At 38.2% G+C, this 19,620-nt stretch overlaps 1 protein-coding gene across 12 annotated transcripts in view; it reads right to left on the bottom strand.

Moving 5' to 3' along the window:
- Positions 1 to 7,271: 7,271 nt before the first annotated feature.
- Positions 7,272 to 19,620, bottom strand: part of srbd1 (S1 RNA binding domain 1) — a 157,169-nt gene continuing 144,820 nt past the window's right edge. For 11 of the 12 annotated variants that reach the window (XM_073920697.1, XM_073920698.1, XM_073920692.1 and 8 more), the window contains 2 exons: positions 12,242 to 12,426; positions 7,272 to 7,860 (listed from right to left, as the gene is read on the bottom strand). In XM_073920697.1, the coding sequence (XP_073776798.1) occupies positions 7,568 to 7,860; positions 12,242 to 12,426 (478 nt within the window). In that variant the 3' untranslated portion in view covers positions 7,272 to 7,567. Of the gene's footprint in view, positions 7,861 to 11,151; positions 11,373 to 11,950; positions 12,427 to 19,620 lie in introns of those variants that run through there. The other variant, XR_012389162.1, reaches the window with a different exon arrangement.

The following is a 19,620-nucleotide window of genomic DNA, read 5'->3' as shown; positions in this document are numbered from 1 at the left end:
TCACGAAACACCAAAACACATTTTTTGAGCTGTTGACAGTCGTATATGTGTCCCACACTGCTAAAAACACTATTAGGACACCTATATTTCACTAAAAAGTGTAAATTGGTTGTTTTTGCGTTATTTCAAGCAAATTCGTACTTCCGGTTTGAAACGAATTTTTGAAGCTGCATCACGGTCATGACATAATAGCGTTGTATTCCAGCGTGCAGACTGGGCGTCTGTGCCAGAGTGAGTCTTATTACGTCTTACAGTGTGATGCATTAATGCACGAGTAAGGCTTGGTTCAAACCAATCAGCACGCTCTATTGTGCAACTTCATTAATATTCATTAGTGTCACCGTGTTTACACGACAGAGACGCCACGTTGTGTTGGCAAAACAAGTGTGAAGTGTTGCTTTTATAGTTTGCTGCCGTTAAGTTTTGTTTTCATTTTCTCTCTGTGAGAGCTCATCTGGAGTCACGTGTGGATTAACAGTGTACGCGACGCTCGACAACAATAACTTACGTGTCTAAGGAGGATTATTGTTTACCTGAGAGCTGTTCTCATCTGCAAACGCTGAGATCCGGATTCGCTTGTAGTCTTCTCTTCATAAAGACGCGGCTCTAGTTGCTGGTGATTGTCCTGTCTCTACAGATTTGGTAAGTGAGCGTCCAGTGCTCTTTGTTTATTCAGTTTGTTCGTATTGAACTCAGTTAACTATAGCACCGAGTGTAAACATGTTAGCACCACAAAAAAACTTTAATCTCGTGTAGGGTTTTTACCGCATTTTGTGACCGGAATAACACACGCGGCTTTCTGACGCTACCTGTCGTGTGCATCTAAGTTTCCGGGAAATGCGGAGGTTTTTTTTCTCTCATTCGCCGTGCGGTATCAAACATTGCATGAAAAATATACGCTTATAGCAGCTCCTCGAATCAAATATCTTGTTTGTCGCGAGGGGCATGAATGAATTCCCTGAATCAAAGAGCCAAACTGCAGTTTAAGTCCAACATTTAATAATTTGGCAAACAATTCGACTACAGATGTCCATGTAGGTTAAACACCATCACTTTCTCCTGTGTGTTTATTTTGACTCTGAAACTCGCGCGTGCCCAAATAGACTCTCCCACACCCTCCAACTTTAGTTCCTCCGACACTCCCCCCTAAACAGAGCTGGAAACGCCCACTTTTCTGACTTCTTCCAAAGTAGAGGTGTGAAAACACCCTGCTGAAACGAGGGGGTTTCATGGCCCTTTAAGTGAGATTCGAACACAGGTTGGTGGCGTCTTAGAGCCACGTGTTAACCACTAGACCCCAGTGGCGCTGTTCTAATGGGAAAAAAAAAATCAGATTTCTCATCAAGTTACATCAGCTGTATGAATATAGTGTATCATCTGATTTTCATTGAGCAGGTGTATTATTCATTAATATTAATTATTCAAATTCTTATATCCACTAAGGTGCCGCTGTTTGGGGTCGAATGATGATATTTACATCATTACCCTGTAGACTGCATTTTGCTCACAGGGCTGCGAGAAAATAAATAAAAAGAGCAGACCTGCAGCAAAATAATGAATAAAAAGAGTGAGGCTATGGTCAAATACATAAATAAATGAAAAAGTGCGACTGCTGAGGGTGCAAGCAGCTAGGTACACCGGCCCTTGCGGCCAAAAAAAACGGACCGGCCCACCGGGAATTCTCCCGGTCCTCCCGATTAGCCAATCTGGGCCTGACTGTATGTCAGTTGTTGTATTTTTAGGTGTGACTCCAGATTCATGATAACACTAAAAACTTTGATTGTCCACACAAAAGTTTGATGGCTGCATGACTTTTCCAGTCATTTGTTATTTACCACACAATAATGAAGGATTTTTTAAAGTAATTTTTACCCCAAATTTTTTTCACTGTTAAAATATGTTCATTTCTTGACTTTGTTTACATTGTTGAATCGCATCATTGGAGCTTGACCTTTGCTCAAATGACTTTTAATCATACAATGTTGAACAAAGTGACCTTTGTTAAAAACTTCAGTAGTCTAAAATGATATATGGGTTGGTTCGGGAATAATAGTTCTTTGATAAAAGTTGTTAAGGGAGTTAATAAAATTGGAAATCTCATTATTTTTAAACATCATAGCTTGTCTAACGCACTACCTATGAATGAAGAGCAACATTCCATTTAGAAAGTTAGGGAGACCAGGATGTCAAGGGATGAACGTTGCTAAGTAGGCTATAGTGGATCACATGAGTGCAGCTACTGTACATGGAATTAAGTGAATTTAGTCTACTCACTCTGATGTTGCTCCAAACCAATGAAAACTGGTGGACTTTCAAGTTAGGCACAGAAATCTCTTGGATTTCATTAAAAATATCTTCATTGGGGTCGGAAAAATTACCAAAAATCTTTTGGTACAAAAAGTAAATGATGACAGAAAGTACGAGAAAATCACTATGTGATCCATGATCTGGTCTCTTTAAAGAAACATTCTATAATAAGCAATATTCTATGTCATTTAGTATATTCTGGAAAATGTTGCAATTATTAAAAACTTTATTCCCCTAGTTTTTGAAATTTTATAGTTTGCTCTGGCACAATAACTGTGCTGAGGATAGCCCCTGTTAAACAAACCAAACTAGTTGTTTAAATGGCTATCAAATAATGTGTGGACGGCGAAGCAGTGGCACAGTAGGTAGTGCTGTCGCCTCACAGCAAGAAGGTCACTGTGCCGCTGGTTTGGACCTCAGCTCAGTTGGCATTTCTCTGTGGAGTTTGCATGTTCTCGCTGCGTTTGCGTGGGTTTCCTCCGGGTGCTCCGGTTTCCCCCACAGTCCAAAGACATACAGTACAGGTGAATTGGGTAGGCTAAATTATCCATAGTGTATGAGTGTGTGTGTGTGTGTGTGTGTGTGTGTGTGTGTGTGTGTGTGTGTGTGTGTGTGTGTGTGTGTGTGTGGATGTTTCCCAGAGATGGATTGTGGCTGGAAGGGCATCCGCTGTTTAAAAGCGTGCTAGATAAGTTTGCGGTTCATTGCGCTGTGGCGACCCCGGATTAATAAAGGGACTATGCCGACAAGAAAATGAATAAATGAATGTATGTGAGATTCTTATTAAGAAAACGGGAGCAGGGAGACTAAGGGGCCAATCACTCTGAATGTGTTTTTTGCATTGAGAGGTGCCTTTTTTAACATTCTCTTTGTATTTCTTACATCAGTACAAATTATAACTTTTACATAAGTGTACTTTTTTCCTTCTAAACACAAAATTGTGACATCCTGTTACTATTATATGTATAAGAGAACTAAAAAATACCTTATCAGATATCAAAGAACAATTTAACACATTGAATTAATGCACTCTATAGCACCTTTAAATCCTTTTTAAGTCATCCTGATTTCACTGAGGCACCTTGGTGGGTCCGGGACCTCCAGTTAGGACTCAGTTTTAGGGATTCATTCAAATAGTTAACAGCAATTGGCAATTCCAGAACTTTCCAGTGCTTGGTACAGTCATATTTTGCTCTGGGTTTTCGCATTCATCACATCATCATCTGCCAGTTTCATAACCCATTCTCAAATTATAATCACAGCCAAAATCACTGCATGGTCGGACCAGATGTTTAACTTACTGTGCATCCAATCCTTATGCTTTCTTAATTCAGCTAATAAAAATACATGTAATGGGGAAAGATTTTTTTTTTTTTCAACAAATAAAATGCAACACATGCACAAATCAAGACACGGGTTAAGATTTGCAACTAATGAAATCCCCCCCAAAAAAGTGTGAATGGGATAAGAGTGTGCACACATTGGTTCAGAGTCAATGGTGTACAATAGTCAATGGTCAAAGATTGAGTCAACAGATAATAGTAAAAAGGAAAAGGCTGTAGTAAGCAGTTTTAGACTCATTAAAGCATAATTATTCAATAAAAATAATGTAAAACCCACCATACAGTGATGCTTCAACCCTTCCGGAGTTCTGATGAAACTTCTCTGTAATACAAAGCAACGTCGCCAATGCAAATATAACACACTCATTTGGAATTCGGTCCCAGTGGTTAGTTTTAAGTGCTCAGGGCACCTCAGGTTTCTTATTTATCCATTTTTTTAATTTGTGTCATATAAACACAAACAGATTAGATAATAGAGACGAGGGAGCGTGGGATTAATTTTGAAGTGGCTCATTAGCACGTGGCTAGTCTGGGATAATTAGGTTTCGTTTTTCCCCACGGCCTCTAGTCATATTGCAGTGTGGCAGCTGCTTTTACTCCCCCCCTTCTCAGCCTGATAAGTGGCTGTCAATCAAACAGCCCTGAGATTGGTGGAGTAACATCTGTGACTGGTGTTTATGGGATAGCATCCAGTTGGAATTATGGTGTTTTGATCATAGGCCTTGAATATGCTCTCTTCACGCATCATTACTATTTTGTTCTGAAATATAGCTATGGTAAGAGTAGGTTGATTTTTTTTGTATCATCATTATTATTATTATTATTATTAACATAGTAATGTTATCATTAACGACAGATACAGTTAAAGTCAGTATTATAAGCCCCTCTTTGAATTTTCTTTCTTTTTTTAAATATTTCACAAATGATGGTTAACAGAGTAAGGATATTTTCACAGTATGTCTGATAATATTTTTTCTTCTGGAGAAAGTCTTATTTGTTTTATTAATTACTTTTTTTATAAACCATTTTAAGGTCATTATTATTAGCCCCTTTAAGCTATACATTTTTTCGATAGTCTACAGAACAAACCATCGATATACAATAACTTACCTAATTACCCTATCCTGCCTAGTTAATCTAATTAACCCAGTTAAGCCTTTAAAAGTCTCTTTAAGCTGTATAGAAGTGTCTTGAAAAATATCTAGTCAGATATTATTTACTGTCATCATGGCAAAGATAAAATAATTCAGTTATCAGAAATGAGTTATTAAAACTATTATGTTTAGAAATGTGTTGATTTTTTTTTCTTTTAAACAGACATGGGGGAAAAAAAATAAACAGGGGGCTAATAATTCTGAATTCAACCGCATATATTTAGATTCTTTAGTGTGTATACCACAAAGAGTTACGGTAAATCTTCAGAGAAAAAAAAGTTAAAATCAAACAAGAAGTGCTTTAGGAGTAATGTGTTGATGCTCTTTTTGTAAGGAATACATAAAGATAAACAGCAAAATTGTGTTTAAGGCAAAATTAACTCCAAGGCACTCGAAAAAAAAAGTGAAATAATTGTTTTAAAAGCTTTTCTTAACATGGCTATTCCTTTAAAACTGCAATTAATTCCTTTAAAACAAATTTGTTTCAGCACTTGCGTTCATCCATGCCTTCATTCATTCATCATGGTTATTTTCACTTTTTAGGCTTTTCAAGTTGCATTATGGGATCTTAATGTCTTCTCCAACAGCCTTTGATTTTGAGAAAATTGGCAAAGTAACCTTTATTGACATTTTTCTAAGTTCAAAGCTATATATTGTCCGGGTTTGTCAAGGTAAAATATAGTATAATAATTGGTATACTTCATTCTGTTATTTTATTTTTATATACATTGGTATTAAATTTATTAATTCATTCATTTTCTTTTCGGCTTAGTCCCTTTCTACTAATCAGGGATCACCCCAGCGGAATGAACCGCCAACTAATCCAAAATATGTTTTACGCAGAGGATTCACTGGGAAACATCCATACACATTAATTCACACACGTACACTACGTGAAGTTTATGTATAAACTAATTTCGAGAGGATCACTTTCTTATGATTGCTAGCGGTTGGATCTGCATTATCCAATTTACAATGCTCCAATCAGACGACTCCTAAACTACTATAAATACCTTGGGTTTCATTCCACTGTTATCTTCGTGTTGAAGAGTCCCCCCTTCCACCCCTACTCCTCCTCCTTCCTAGATGGGTGACACGGTGGCCCAGTGCGTAGCACTGTTGCCTCACAGCAAGAATGTCTCTGGTTCCAGGCTTTACTAAACCAGCAAACATTTCTGTGTGGAGTTTGCACTTTCTCCCCGTTCTCACGTGGGTTTCTCCTGGGTTCTCCGGTTTCCTCCCACCGTCCAAAAACATGCAAATTAAGTTAATTGACTAATCCAAATCGGCACCATAGACATGCTTCTAGTACGTAGTTATCTCCAAAGAGCAATCACTTACTGTTCATTGGTTACTACAGCAGGGGAGTTCTCGAGATCTACCTGAGCTCAAACTCCCCTCCAGCCTTGCAACGGGAGGGAGCCCTGGGTTCGAGGATCTCATGAGCTCAGGGCTCTCTCCCGGGACAGCACGTCAAACAAGATTCATAATCAATCATCAGCTAAGTGTGAACTCTTGAAGGACAATTTAGCATGTCTTTAGCATGTCTTTGGACTTTCCTCCGGAGCACCCAGAGGAAAACCACACAAACACAGGGAGAACATGCTAACTCCACACAGAAATGCCAATTGACCCAGCTGAGGCTCGAACCAGTGACCTTCTCGCTGTGAGGTGCCCACTGCGCCACCATGCTGCCCTGTTATTGGATTTATTTATAGTAATTTTATTTATTGCACAATATAATATTCCCATAATGCAATTTGAAATTGTAAATAAATATAAATATTTGAGAATGCAAAGGCAATCATTTATTTAAAGAAACCAGGGCTGGGAACACTTACAAAAAGACATTATAATTTGAACGGCATCTGCACTTATGTCAGTCTGTTTTTATTATTCCTGAGTTTCCCATAATCCTGGACCAGGCCGTATCCTGAGCAGCTGTTGTAGTGGTCATGGAGTAGTGGAGAGCATGAGACTGATTCCTGTAAGACCCCAGTGACAGACGAGCCTTTGCATTGATCCTGAAGGGCAAGCCTGTACACCAGCTGGTGACCTCTCTCACTTGCAGCCTCTTCACGATGGACGTCCAGCTATTTCCAACCTCCAGCGCCCAGACTGCAGCTCTGCACAAGAAGTTTGGGCAAAGGAAAAATGGTTGTGCCCAACCAAGCCAGGTTTCTCCCTTCACTTTGATCAATTAGAGAAGTTTGTTCCTCGCCGATGTCGCCACTGGCTTGCGTGGTTTGGGACTAGTGGAGCTGCACATTGATGGATTTGCTCTTCAATGTTTGGACTCCCAGCAGTGAATATTAAACCAAACTGAACTGAACTAAACTGAACTTCAACACTGAAAACTGGACTGACACCGTTTCAATTTACTAGAACTTCTATGTTAAGCTGCTTTGACACAATTTACATAGCAAAAGCGCTACAAATAAAGATGAATTGAATTGGATCATCACCATTATAATTCTGTTATGTTTCATGAAACATAACATTTATTGAAGGTCTTGAAAACTACAGTAACAGCAGGTCAAAATAAATGAACAAAAACAGCATTTTTGGCACCAAATATGAAGAGAAACATGATATTAACCTACAATTACTTCTTACACACTGATCTTGTATTTGCATTAAAGTGTAAATAAAAAATGTTTTAATTCAGCACATTCCACAGTCAAACACTGGAAAAGCATAATGTTCCATAAACAAATACAATATGTATGTAATAATAACTACATTTAAACCCTTAACTAACAGTTATCTAAGAACCCTAATGAGGTCCAGAGTGATCCGATTCCTCTGAATATCCACATTCATGACCCGTACCTCTACCCGCTCACCTGGACCGAGAGCTAGGCTTCTTCGTCTCTGGTCAACAGGAAGTTTCTCCGGAGTGATGAAGCGTTTTGGAATCAGACCAGAACGTCCCACTCCAATGTCTACGAAGGCTCCAAATAATGCAGTGTTTGTAACACGGCCCGTCAGCACCATGCCATCATGCAGGTCATTCATGGACACAACTTCTCGCTTGAAGTCTGCCTGCTCAAAATCTTTTTGAACAAAAACAAAAGAAAAATAATTAGGGCAAAAGTGGTCTGGGAATAGTGTGTGGTCATCTAAAGCATTACTGTTTCCACCTGGTATCCACATGCATTCAATGGATAGCAACAAATGACGCCAAACACGTCTTGCACCTTATTGCGCCAGGTATATGATAGGGCACTTCATATCTGTTTACCCTACAAAAGCAATCCAAATGAATGTATTTCAGAATATTGTATCAGTGTCATCCACTTGTGATCGGACTAAATAAAATGCAAACGGGCCAAAAAACTCAAAGAAAGAAACAGAGAATGTTTCAACAGATTTTGTCTTTTCCAATGACTAAGACTTTGAGTCTTAAGCACCCTATTGCAAACTGATCCAAGAACTCCAAAGCTAGACATAAGAAACAAGCTCCGGCTAATAGTATAAAACAAATAGAATTACCAGGCCTCTCAAACCACTTCTTTCCAAGTCCATTTCGCCTGTGTTTTTGGGCGACTTTCTTTGGGAGGTGCTTTTTACATAAACATGGCCTCTCAGCAGGCTCTGCAGTCCAGGAAACATTCATCTCTGATTATTCTTATCCGGGACACCTTACCTAGTGCACCGCTCAAATGGCATTTATTTATACAGCTGGCCACAGAGCAGAGCCCGTCAGGCGTCCAATGAGAGGAAGTGAGCCTGCAGCCTTCTGATGAGAAAGCTAGTGTCCCATGTAGTGCACGACACCAACGAGGTGACATCTTATCATATGAAGTATGCCACAAACATTGGTGTTAATCATCTCTCAATCCATTACAATTAAAAACAGATATGTGCTAATGTTTAGAGGCATCTGAGTAGTTGATTTCTAAAAGAAACTAAGTTACTCCTTCACCTGAATATTCATTTAACACTGCCATCATCTTTCCAAGTACGGAAAAATAAATCCTGTGTTTAATGAACTCTGCTCTCAAACCCTGAAAACACGTCGGGACATTCATCTCAATTATAAACCTGTCACATTTAATGAAACTTAACATTTACTATCAACACCCGCAGAAGGAAAACAATGTCTTCTCGGATGTCTGAACTTAACATTAAAACCAGAAGAGGCGTTTGTTGTTTGGTCCTTTTTATTCCCTTTAAGAGTCACCAGGGGATTTTAGCAGAGGGATCAAGGCTGCTCTGCTTTCCTCTTTACGCAGCTTTCTCTCTCATTAATGATATATCTGTCGGCAGGTCTGCTTTAATAATGCGGGTCTTCCCCCAAATTACGCGGCAAGACTTCAAAAGCCTGGAGCGCCGCCCAGTCATCTCGCAGACAAGAGACGGACTCAGGGGAGACGGGAGCCCAATCGGGAGACGGGAGTGTGGAAAAGAGACTGAGATGCCAGCATTGTCTATGATCTGTGTAGCGGCCATGTTGAGAAAGTGCTTTGATACTTTGGTTTGTGTTGTCCTAAGCTTATTTCAAAAGCTTCATCTGTGTATAAACCTGAGGAACAGTTAACTTCCGTTATGAAATGTTCTCATGGGCTATGATACAAAGCAGAAAGTTCAAATTGATTGCCTTTTTTATATGTGTAGTAGTCACACAAAACGTCTTAAAGGGGTTCTATTATGCCCCACTGAGTGTACTGGAATAGGTTTAGATGTTTTATTTCTTAATAATTGTTTACATAATATACCTCTTAATATAATATAATCTCTTGTCAGTAGGGATGGGTATGCTTTAGAGTTATTTTGATATCGGTGCCTGAATCGATACTTATGAGCCACAAAATTAAGGTGGATGACTCTAGAAAAATCTTTTATTTGACAATATAATTAAAGTTTAAGGTATACATCAATTCATGTATTATGTATTTGAATTGAATTACATTGACATATTTCTTTTGATCATTTGTTTCTTAGCATGAATTTAAGATTTGCATTATGCAACTAACATTACATTAGCTTACTACTAAGGCTATCATCAAAATAAGGGAACACCTTTTTTCTAGGGCTGGGGCTTGGGACTATGTTTACATGGACATCATATTTGCCTTTATCTGAATAAGAAAATAATATGATTAAGATGTTTATATGAGCTGCTTTTTGAATGTTCCTTTCATGATTTCGTTTTACATGTTAAAGCACTGGTTAACATCATTGTATCACCGCACTATCCACGTTTCCTCCGGACTTTCATGCAATGCAATTTCGGGTGATACATTTTTTTTTTTTTATTTAACTGCAGTTTGCCACTTTCACTTTCATTCAGCAACATATTGTTTATTCCTTTGACAAACTAAGCTATTGGATTTGTATGAGCTAAGGATTGGTGGATGAATGTCGTTTTAATGGAATTTGATACCGCATGCTCAAAGTATTGTCTAAATCATATTAAAATCGCAGTGTTGGTGTCCATAAACGTAGTCCGTGAAAGTGCCAGATGATGTTGCAAGCTTACAAAGACAGCTTTAAGTTGATTCAATGTGCCCTCAAATGTTTTATTAAGTTTGACGTGTTTCCCCCCTGCATGCAACTTTTGTAAAGCGTCTGCTTCATGTTGCTGTGTCATAATCCTTGCTTGTAAAATATAGCCATACTTTAGAATGCTTAGATTAAGCAAATTTGATGAATGCGATCATGCGTGTTGATGAAACTGAAGCGAGTCGCTCACTGGAAGCGCTGTACTGCGACCGTTGTCTACGTGCATGCATTTCCTAAGCAACAAGAACAAATGTCTAACATCGCCAATGGTGTCTCTATCCCTCAAAATTGTTTAGTACTAAATGTTTAGAGATGGTGCGTACCTACCTATATGTGCCTTTGACATACCGCTTGATGCTTCTTACGTCCTTGTCGCGGCACCAGTGGCAAGAAATAATATGCTGATTTAGTCTGGTACTACCGGTTACATAGGTACTGGTGCCACTATGGAACCGGTTTTCAGTGCCCAACCCGACTTGTCGCAGTTCAAGCTCTTTATTTAGTTCTGTTTTGATGAGACCTCTCCCACCAAAATATGAAATGTGGTCTAAATGAACCATTTTGAGTATGTCTTGGAAAAGTTTCACCTGCTTAGTTGTAAATATTATCAATGGCGCCAATTTTGAAATTTCATTTCAGAATCGGACAATATCATACTTAAACATTGATGTTAAATGACATTTTAGATGGGAATAAATTTTTAACCCAATACAAGAACTGCCTCAAAACTTATGTGCTAGAAGATAAGCATTCGATAAATGCTAGGGTTGTAATTTTCAGGAAAAGCGTTAAAATTTATTAAACACTGCTTTTTACATTTTTGGTTTTTTAATGTCTTTGGAAGGCTAAAGAAACAATTGGAACTGGAGTGGGAAAAAACTGCTCTTTGACATGACGACAACTCACGCTTTCTCTAGGGCAGTTAAACCAGTCCTCATTATGATTGTTGCATATTTTGCAGACGGCAAATTCGTGTGATCTTCTCTCTCTGGTGTAATGCAATAAGAGACATTTCTCTTTTCGATATAAAACACTTTAGTTTTCCATTTTGCTGTTTAAACTAAATGTAATGTGTATTTATATACCGCATTTATTGTGTTTGGCCGTACACCCAAGCGCTTTACAATCATGAGGGGGGTCTCTTCACACCACCAGAGTGCAGTTTTTACTTGGATGATGCGACGGCTGCCACAGGACAACGGAGCCAGTGCGCTCACCACACACCAGCTATAGGTGGAGTGGAGAGACAGTGATAGAGCCAATTTGGTGGATGAGGATGATTGGGAGGTCATGATCGTAAGGGCCGATAGAGGGCCAGGACACCGGGGTTACACCCCTGCTCTTTCACGAGAAGTGCCATGGGATTTTTAATGACCACAGAGAGTCAGGACCTCGGTTTAACGTCTCATCCGAAAGACGGCGGCCATTGACAGTCTAGTGTCCCCTTCACATTTACTGGGGCATTAGGACTCACGCAGACCACAGGTTGAGCGCCCCCTGCTGGCCTCACTAACACCACTTCCAACAGCAACCTAGTGTTCCCTAGTGATCTCCCATCCAGGTACTGACCAGGCTCAGCCCTGCTTAGCTTCAGTGAGTAACCGGTCTTCGGCTGCAGGGTGATATGGCTGTGGTAACTGTTAACTGTTAGATATCTAAATAAAATATTCTTTCCAACAAATCAGCTGTTTGCTAAAACATGAATGTACAGCACAGAATCAAAGGGCCTTAATTCATAAAACTTTAAAGACTTTTCTTAGATAACTGGCTTTCCAAAAATTTCAAAGAATCAGATCAGGTACATGAACCACTTACATAGAAACGAATTCACTCTGCTTGCGTTTCACGTATGAAGCCCTTTGAACAATGCAACTGCTTTTAAACATAAAAAATATTAACAGTTTGGTTAAGTCACAGGTTAATTCTTACTTTGACGAATATCAAATCCAGGTGGCTGAGTGAGTCCGTCCACAATGAGCTGTAGAGTTTCAGGTGTAGTGTTCAGAGATTTGGCCAAGACATCCAGACCACTGCTCCTCACACTGCTCTCAATGCTCTGCCTGAGCGCAGAACTGCCCATCTGATCCAAACTGCCCGCTATTTGAGTCAAGAACCTGTATGAAGAGAGAAGAATTGAAAATTATAGTCCTGACAATTGACAAAACAGTATTTTATCAGCTTTCTTAGAGCAGTTCTTGACACCTGAATCACACGTGACCTTCCCAACCAGTATACAGCACAAGAGAAGTTGTGAACTAGAGTTGGACAAATTTGGACAAATTTATTTAGAATGTAATTTTTTTCCCTAAAAAAGAAGATCATTATTTGTCAGCTAAGATGTGTAAATTACATTTAGGCTAAATATGCATTTTGGACCCTCAAAAACGGTCTATGTTGAGCCACATTTGTGCACTTTGAAATCCTGAATTGTTTTCCCCCTTTGTCTACAACAAAAGCCAGATAGAAACTAAAATGACTGGAAAATAACTGGCTTACTACCCCTTTAATTGTTGTTCATTGGCTGCAGTCAGTCACGTACACTACCCAACAAAAATCTTGTCAACTATCCAAGTTTTAGGAACAACAAATAATAACTTCACTTCTAGTTGATCATTTGGTATCAGAAGTGGCTTAATATAAATTGCAAAATCCTCTAGATTAAGCTTTTTTTAATAATTTAATTAGGACAGTAAGGTCTGACTTTGCTTAGACAAAAGTCTTGTCAGTTAACAGAAATACTGTACAGTATAGAATATAAAGTCATTGTGCAGTGGAAAAAGAATTAATACTGTGTATGACTTCTATGAGCTTGGACTGCATCCATACATATCTACAATGACTTAAATAACTTGTTAATAAAGTTAGCTGCAATGGCAAACAAAGTGTTCCTGCAGGACTCCCAAAGTTCATCAGGATTCTTTGGATACATCTTCAATGCCTCCTCCATCTTACCCCACACATGCTCAAAAATGTTCATGTCTGGTGACTGGGCTGGCCAGTCCTTTAGCACCTTGACCTTCTTTGCTTTCAGGAACTTTGATATGGAGGCTGAAGTGTGAGGAGTGCTATCCTGCTGAAGAATTTGCCCTCTCTTGTGGTTTTAATGCAATAGGCAGCACAAATGTCCTGAAACCTCAGACTATTGATGTTGACATCCAATCTGCAGATCTCTTGCACGCCCCCATACTGAATGTAGCCCCAAACCATGATTTTTCCTTCACCAAACTTGACTGATTTCTGTGAGAATCTCTTACAATAGGTCTTCTGCAGTATTCATGATGCTTGAGATGCAGTTCAACAGATGATTCATTGGAAAAATCTGCCTTCTGCCACTTTTCCAAACGATCAACTAGAAGTCAAGTTATTATTTTTTGTTCTTAACACTGAGATCAACAACACCCAAAATTTAAATTATGTCATCATTTACTCGCCCACCACTTATTTCAAACCTATTTAAGTTTCATTCCACTCAAATAATATATACTGAATACGTTGGAAACCAGCAGCCATTGACATATATTGCAATTTTTAATTTTTTCATTCCAATGGCTTCCAATTCAATTGTCAATTGCTTCTGGTTCTCCAACCATTTTCATAATACCTTGTAATGTGAAAAAATTGTTAAGAAGCACTTGAGTGAGAATAAATTGAGAATAAAATTGAATTAAATAAATTTTTGTGTGAAATAACCCTTTAAGCACATTTCATCAAATTCTTCTCTAATGTAAACAAAAACAAAGTCCACCCAGAAACACACACATACAGAACTGTACGCAGACACACACTTGACTGAGATGCTGTGGTAAGACAGTGAGGTTTTTTTGAGGTCCATGGGAGGCGGTGTCTTAATGAATGGCTTTTTAATAGCTCTTTTCAGAGCCCAGCGCACGTGGAGGAACTCCCCCGACACCAGCGTGGAGCCTGAAGGCCGACACACAGAGCAAAGACTGCAAGAGGAGGTAGATAGAGGAGGGGAGGTGAGACTAATTACACCCTAAATCTTGATTTCTAGAGTCCCAGAGATGAAAACTTTGTCTCCCTCCATAAATCTAAGCGCCTTGTGAGCCCTATACATTAAAGAATAAGGTGAGTAGCTGGGGTTTGAGCAGTGAAGCAGTAACACAGACCAAACAGCCAGTAAAAAAAAAGAACCAGACATGGCCTATTACTTGGCACAACCCATAATCTCTGGCTCAGGATAAGTCTATATATTCATGATCTGATCACGAACTGTAATGCTGAGACATGGCTTAAACTTCAGACTGTGCTGCACAGAAGGTCACTTAAGGCCATTTGCTGCAAATTGAATTACAGCATTACAACATAAAGCGTGGGCCATCTTAAAGCACACGTAAGTGCAATAAAATTACTATTTAAATACAAACATATATTAAATATGAACATAAATGCCTATAGGTGACTTTTCCAAATTCTATAGGTAGCCAAAAAAGGAGCTGTTTTAGCTTTGATTATTTTCTTTTTAAATCTATAAAAAACTTTTCATTCTGATACAGGCACTTCATTTTAAATTACACATCATTTCTAAAATCCTGCAACACAATAGCAACTACTGTAACTAAAATGTCCAATAAAAAAAGATGGTTTTAAAATGAATTTTGTTTTATATGTCTATAAAAACATGCATATTTCTACATGAAAGACCATGATATCCCATCATAATAACTTAAATAATTACACGGCTGTCTAGAAAACTCATCAACATTCCAAGGAATGTAATTCCAAGATAACGACCACTAAATAACAGAGACTCATCCAGGAGCCTAAATCATCTTGACGGTCAGTGAATACATTCAAATCCATATACTTGCATCTACATTCATATGCATCTGCTTGTCTGTCACTGCGGTTTTTGACGTTGTTTTACTGTTTGACAGTGTCTTGTGTCTAAGTAATACTTTGCTTTACATCAGGCTTCCAATAACCTCCGGGATTTACTCTGCAATAACAACCTCATAAATGTACTTTATACCAAACTGAACATTATTGCATCACACACTCACCACAAAAGAGCATGGTGAGTCTGTATAAACAATGTAATGACATTTGCATCGAGCAGAGTTAAAGATGGATATTTTTTTTAAGGTTTAGGGTCAATAAATATGTTAAAAATTTAAGGTTTAAGGTCATCGTTTCATAGGTCTATTAATGATGTTGACCTCTATATAGGTCAAAAGCATTACCATAAGTAAATTTGAACTAACACCAGTGAAACACCCTCTGGCTCCGTCTGCTAGCTCCATAAGCCACTCCCCTCTCTCGTTATTGGTCGACCTTAAAGTATTAACAAACATTTGAATGGAATGCTCTACAGTAATTGTTGTAAATGTTCTACCATGCTCTGAATGTTTTGGTAGTTTATATTTTGGGGTGAGCTAGGCCAAGAAATGGCTTGCTTTAAATGTAAATACAGCCAGTACATAATTTCTTATATTGTACTATATGCCTGAATAAAAGAGTGCTTTATCATCTACAAACACACACACACAGAGGCATATGTCCTGCAAGAAGCCTGTAGGGGGCCAGTATAGCCAGCCAGAGGTGGAATGCAGTGGTCGTGGGCATTACAGGAATGTGAGTTTTGGCAAAGCTGCTGAGCCAGTGTGCTGATGGATGACCAGCACTGTGCCAGCCTGACGCCAGTGCAGCTGTCCTCGCTGTGACTGACGGGGCAGGTGGGCTCGAGCCCCACCCACTTCCTGCTGCAGACAGGGAGCTTGACAGACACAGTGACAGGCAAATCTGCTCACACTCGTGTTTTTGAAAGTAGAGAGACAAATTCGCACTGTCCAAGCTCATGTACAGCACTAATACATTATACAGGTCATTATTTGGTTGCAAGCCGTATGTCTAAATAAGTGTATGCTTGACAGGAAGGATGTTGGTACGGTGTAATTTTAAACTGTGTCCGCACATTAACAAGATAAAAAGAGATAAGATTAGCAAATCTATACATAAAATAATACAAAACAATGAAATTCATTTGAAAAATCTAAAGATTATAAAAATTTAAGATAAAAAAAACAATAAGATAAAATAAAACAAATAAAATAAACTAAGATAAAACAAATCAAGAACTATAAAATGAAATAAAATCATCTATACAAGGCAGTATAATATACAGTGCTAAGCATAACTGAGTACAACCCTCAAAGATCTCTCTTTTAAATGAAGATTTTCTATAGGACGCTTTACAATAATGTATCTGCGCATTAGATTAGTCAGTACCAAAGTCCAAAAATCCAAAAGTCCAAAAATTATTACACCCAAGTTAATATGTTGGGGCAAATATTAAATACAAATGTATTAAATAGGACAAATCAAGACAAATATAAAAATATATTAAATTTAGTTGAAATGTCATAGTTTGCATTTCATTTGTTTGCAATAACTAATTTGAATTTAAATATCTTTCTTTTCCTAAAGATGTTTAGTGACCAAATTCTTATTCATTCATTCACATTCTCTCCGGCTTAGTCCCTTTATTAATTAGTGGTTGCCACAGTGGAATGAACCACCAACTTATACAGTATTTGTTTTACATAGCCATGCCCTTCCAGTTACAACCCAACACTGGGAAACACCCATACACTCTTGCATTCACACACATACACAACAGGGACACGGGGAGAACATGCAAACTCCACACAGAAATGCCAACTGACCCAGTCGGGGCTGAAACCAGCAACCTTCTTACTGTGAGGCAACATTTGATACAGTTTTATAAAGAGTTTTAACAAACAGCATTACTATACAAGATTTTTATATTCTCAGAAGAAAGTATGAATTTATGTTACATGTTTGTGTAAAACATTTTTGTTTCAAAAACATGATTCATCAGTAACTTTCACACTAAAAATTTATAGAAGTTTACAATACAATGCTAACATACACTCGCCAGCCACTTTATTAGGTACAGCTTACCAGTACCAGGTTTACCACTTTTTGCTTTCAGAACTGCCTTAATATTTCGCGCAAGGTACTGCAAGGTAATATTCAACAAGGTACTGGAAATATTGGTAATAATGGGCCCAAAGTGTGCCAAGAAAATATCCCACACACCATTACACTACCACCACTAGCCTGAACTGTTGATACACGGCAGGATGGATCCATGCTTTCATGTTGTTGACACCAAATTCTGACCCTACTATCTGAATATCACAGCAGAAATTGAGACTCATCAGACCAGGCAACGTTTTTCTAATCTTCTATTGTTGAGCCTAATCTCAATTTTGTTGAGCCTGTGCGAATTGTAGCCTCAGTTTCCTGATCTTAGCTGACAGGAGTAGCACCCAGTGTGGTCTTCTGTTGCTGTAGCCCATCTGCCTCAAGGATGAACGTGTTCAGAGATGCTCTTCTGCATAAATCGGTTGTAACGAGTGATTATTTGAGTTACTGTTGCCTTTCTATCAGCTCGAACCAGTCTGGTCATTCTCCTCTGACCTCTGGAATCAACAAGGCATTTGCATCCACAGAACGGCCGGTCATTTGATATTTTCTTCTTTTCGAACCATTCTCTGTAAACCCTAGAGATGGTTGTGCGAGACCAGTGTGTGTACTCAGACCAGCCCATCTGGCACCAACAACCATGCTACGTTCAAAGTCACTTAAATCACCTTTCTTACTCATTCTGATGCTCAGCTTGAACTGCAGCAGATCGTCTTGACCAAGTCTACATGTCTAAATGCATTGAGTTTCTGCCATGTGATTGGCTGATTAAAAATTTTATCAACAAGCATTTGGACAGGTGTATTTAATAAAGTGGCCGGTGTGTGTACCGTATGCTCTGATTCACTTTACAAACATGCTTAGATTCCATTTTATACACAGACATTTCATCTTTATACTTTATATCTCATCATAAAAATAAGGTTTGTATAGATCACATAAGCATTTGAGACCGAAAAAATAGGATGGTGTGGGTGGTTGCTATGGTGTTGCTTTGTGGTTACTAGGATGCTACAAGTAGTTGTTAGGAAATTTCTACAAAATGCAGTTGCAAGGTGGATAGTTTCTTGATGTTTTTTGAGTCAAAAATATATTATACTGTAATCTTATTTCCATCCACAACAACAAATCTAAAGTTTGACTGCTTGAAAATCACAACACAATCTCACAAAAAGTAGGTTAGGAAACAACACAAAGGGTATGGAATGAGTTACTGTATGAACCAAAGTATAAAAACAATTCCAGGGCCTAGAGACTGCTGGTGACAGACTTTCAGTTTCGACCTGTGAACACACAGAAGTCCAATGTCAAGAGCAGCTCTTAATGCTCACTTTGAAACATCTAACGGTTCTGGAGCAGAACTAGATCTAGTGCAACAGAAAATAATTGTAGACTCCATTCGCCCTTTGAGTTATGAGGTGATGAAAATGCAAAGAGTAACAGACATGCAAGCACACACTGTGGATGAATTCCAGCTTGTCTCTCAAGAAAAAGTTCTGATAAAAAAACGACAGAACAGAGTCATTCAAGGGACATAAAGTTCTGCAGCCTCCAGAGCAGCAAAAGCACTAGTCAAACCTGCTGCCATATATATATATATATATATATATATATATATATATATATATATATATATATATATATATATATATATATATATATATATATATATATATATATATATATATATATATATATAGAGCTATATATATATATAGAGCAATCTCAGTTCACACTATACAGGCTAAAATGCATGATACATGTTCATTCATGCTCACTGGGCATGCGCATACTGTATTTCGCCAGCATCAGTACTTGCAGGCTACTGGTTGTATAATGGTCAAATAAGAGGGGCTTGGCAAATCAGGGAACGATATACAATAGTCAATAAAAGCAGCAAAAGAGTGACTGTGGATTGCTGCTTTTTCATTTTCAAAAGTATGCATTTCAATCTATACTGAAATCAAACACCAGGGTTTCCAAAAGAAAACAGGGTCTTCTGCATTTTCAAAATTGCCCATTTTTTGTGGGTGAAAGATGTCGGAGTACTGTTGACACCAGGAATACCTGTCATTACAATCTACATGCACTAAAACAAACTCAACTGCACCTAAATTTCAGAGAACCCACATAGACACAAGTTTGAAGATGGTGTATTTTATGAAGTCTCTTACATTCTCCAAGGCGGCATTCATTTAAAAATTAATGCTAAAAAAAAAAAAAAATTGTAAAATGTTCAACAGCAAAAAGTGCCATATTTCAACATTACTGGTAAGATCATGTAATAATAATAATAATAATAATAATATGAAACATTTATTTTTTTATTTTAAAAATGA

This window comes from Danio rerio, chromosome 13 (assembly GCF_049306965.1).
Source record: "Danio rerio strain Tuebingen ecotype United States chromosome 13, GRCz12tu, whole genome shotgun sequence".
Classification (NCBI taxonomy): domain Eukaryota; kingdom Metazoa; phylum Chordata; class Actinopteri; order Cypriniformes; family Danionidae; genus Danio; species Danio rerio.
This window is presented reverse-complemented; position numbering and strand designations above follow the sequence as displayed.